The 3,066-nt window shown below is 32.4% G+C and overlaps 1 protein-coding gene across 1 annotated transcript in view; it reads right to left on the bottom strand.

Annotated features, from left to right (window-relative positions):
• LOC137625524 (uncharacterized) overlaps positions 1-1,707 on the bottom strand; it is an 8,237-nt gene extending 6,530 nt beyond the window's left edge. The window contains exons 1-2 of the mRNA XM_068356433.1: positions 1,441-1,707; positions 361-575 (exon numbers count right to left, since the gene is read on the bottom strand). Of these exons, the coding sequence (XP_068212534.1) occupies positions 361-575; positions 1,441-1,645 (420 nt within the window). The 5' untranslated portion in view covers positions 1,646-1,707. The remainder of the gene's footprint in view (positions 1-360; positions 576-1,440) is intronic.
• Positions 1,708-3,066: the final 1,359 nt, after the last annotated feature.

Genomic DNA, 3,066 nt, shown 5'->3' with positions numbered 1-3,066 from the left:
TATATATATATATATATATATATATATATATGTATATATACATACTGTATATATACATACATATATCCATAGATATATATATATATATATATATATATATATATATATATATATGTGTATATATACACAAACATATATATATACTGTATAAATATGTATATATATATATATATATATATATATATATATATATATATATATATATATATATATATGAAATGCCCCATTTAAAAAAATCTGGTCACATTAATTATAGTTGAGGTGAACATAAACGTATATTAATAACTGTATACACGGATGCATTAACTAGCTACATCTAAAAAAAAAAAAAATAAACAAATAAATAAATTCAACACCCACGCTCATAATGTCAGTGAAGGATGTCCTGTGTTCAATTATAATCTTCTTGTCCGTGGCCTTGATTGCATCCTGCAGGGTCTGGATAGGATGTGGAACGTGCCGAAGGGACATTAGGGACCTCAGCGACCCGTCGTACATCGAGTTCACCATCAGAGCTACGACGACCCAGGATCCGACCAGTGGTCGCCGCCATCCGTGGATACGACCACACATGGCTGAGAAAAATTTATTATTATTATTATTATTATTATTATTATTATTATTATTATTATTATTATTATTATTAATTATCTATGCTATAACCCTAAATGGAAAAGCAGAATGCTTTATTAATATCATAATAATGATAATAATAATAATAATTATTATTATTATTATTATTATTATTATTATATTATTATTATCATTGTTATGATCATTATTATTATTATTATTATTATCTATGCTACAACCCTAGATGGAAAAGCAGGATGCTTTATTAATATCATAATAATAATAATAATAATAATAATAATAATAATAATAATAATAATAATTATGATGATTATTATTATTACTACTATTATTATTATCATTATTATTATCAATGTTATCATTATATCATATTGTATTATTATTATTATTATCATTATTATTATTATTATTATTATTATTTATATTATTATCACTATTATTATTATTATTATTGTTATTGTTATAGTTATTATTATTATTGTTATAATTGTTGTTATTTATTTGTCCCCGTTCAAAGATAAGCTCCGGGCAATCTGGGTGTGTGTCACATGGCTTTAGACTTCACAGCCAAATGGCAATACTATTGTAGTTTTTTTTTTTTTTTTTTTTTTTTTTTTTTTTTTTTTTTTTTTTTTTTTTTTTTGCATTTGGGGATATGAATGTTGGTCTCAGAGCCCCCGCTCGGAGACATGCTCCAAGCAATCTGGGTGTGTTTCACATGACTTTAGGATTCATCACCAGGTGTGCATCATGGAATCTAAGTTAAAACTGAATGAAGGAGTAAAGAGGAGAGTAGACTATCCAATTCGACAGGTTAAAATGTCTTACAGTTTACTGATAGCTTACCTTGCCCCATCGGTGCCATAGAATAGTCCAGCAATGCATTTCCAAATCTAGAAATTACATTCTTCTTCCCCCACCCCCTAAAATCCAGAAGAGTATCACTGAAGGTACAGAATAACAATCCTACGAAAATCCAAGTCCACAGACTTGGAGTAAAGGGCATCAAGAAACCCCAAGGATTTGTGGCACCAATGCCCCTGACGTCCATGAGGCTCAGGATGTCGTAACAAATGGCGTGCGTGTAGTCGACCACTCTGGAACGGCTGTGGATTACTTGGAATGGTCCTAGTCCTACGTCCGCCTTCTGACATGTGAGAAATTGGAAATTATCAGAAAACAGGCATATGTACACCTACTGAAATGTGAGAAATTGGAAGTTATCAGAAAACAGGCATATGTACACCTTCTGAAATGTGAGAAATTGGAAGTTATCAGAAAACAGGCATATGTACACCTTCTGAAATGTGAGAAATTGGAAGTTATCAGAAAACAGGCATATGTACACCTTCTGAAATGTGAGAAATTGGAAGTTATCAGAAAACAGGCATATGTACACCTTCTGAAATGTGAGAAGTTGGAAGTTATCAGAAAACAGGCATACGTACACCTTCTGAAATGTGAGAAATAGGAATTCGTCAAAAAACTGGCATACGTTCCCCTTCTGAAATGTGAGAAATTGGAAATTATCAGAAAACAGGCATACGTACACCTTCTGAAATGTGAGAAATTGGAAATAATCAGAAAACAGGCATACGTGCACCTTCTGAAATGTGAGAAATTGGAAATTATCAGAAAAGAGGCATAAATGGACCTTCTGAAATGAGAGAAATTGGAAATTATCAGAAAACAGGCATACGTCCCCCTTCTGAAATGTGAGAAATAGGAATTTGTCAAAAAAACAGGTATACGTCCGCCTTCTGACATGTGAGAAATTGGAAATTATTAGAAAACCGGCATACGTACACCTTCTGAAATGTGAGAAATAGGAATTCGTCAAAAAACAGGCATATGTGGACCTTCTGAAATGTGAGAAATAGGAATTCGTCAAAAAACAGGCATACGTCCCCCTTCTGAAATGTGAAAAATAGGAATTTGTCAGAAAAAGGTGTACGTGCATCTTCTGAAATGCTAGAAATAGGAATTTGTCAGGATACTGGCCTACATCCACCTTCTGAAATGTGAGAAAAAGGAAATTGTCAGGAAACTGGCCTACGTCCACCTTCTGAAATATGAGAAATAGGAATTTGTCAGAAAACAGGCATATGTGGACCTTCTGAAATGTGAGAAATAGGAATTCGTTAAAAAACAGGCATACGTCCCCCTTCTGAAATGTGAAAAATAGGAATTTGTCAGAAAAAGGCGTACGTGCATCTTCTGAAATGCTAGAAATAGGAATTTGTCAGGATACTGGCCTACATCCACCTTCTGAAATGTGAGAAATTGGAAATTATCAGAAAACAGGCATACGTAAACATTCTGAAATGTGAGAAATAGGAATTCGTCAAAAAACTGGCATATGTAAGCATTCTGAAATGTGAAAAATAGGAATTTGCCAAAAAATAGGCATACGTCCCCGTTCTGAAATGTGAGAAATTGGAATTTGTCAGAAACAGGCATACATCTACCTTC

The sequence above is a fragment of the Palaemon carinicauda genome, chromosome 32, assembly GCF_036898095.1.
Source record: "Palaemon carinicauda isolate YSFRI2023 chromosome 32, ASM3689809v2, whole genome shotgun sequence".
Taxonomy (NCBI): Eukaryota; Metazoa; Arthropoda; class Malacostraca; order Decapoda; family Palaemonidae; genus Palaemon; species Palaemon carinicauda.
The sequence above is the reverse complement of the archived record's forward strand: the minus strand, read 5'-3'. Positions and strand labels throughout refer to the sequence as shown.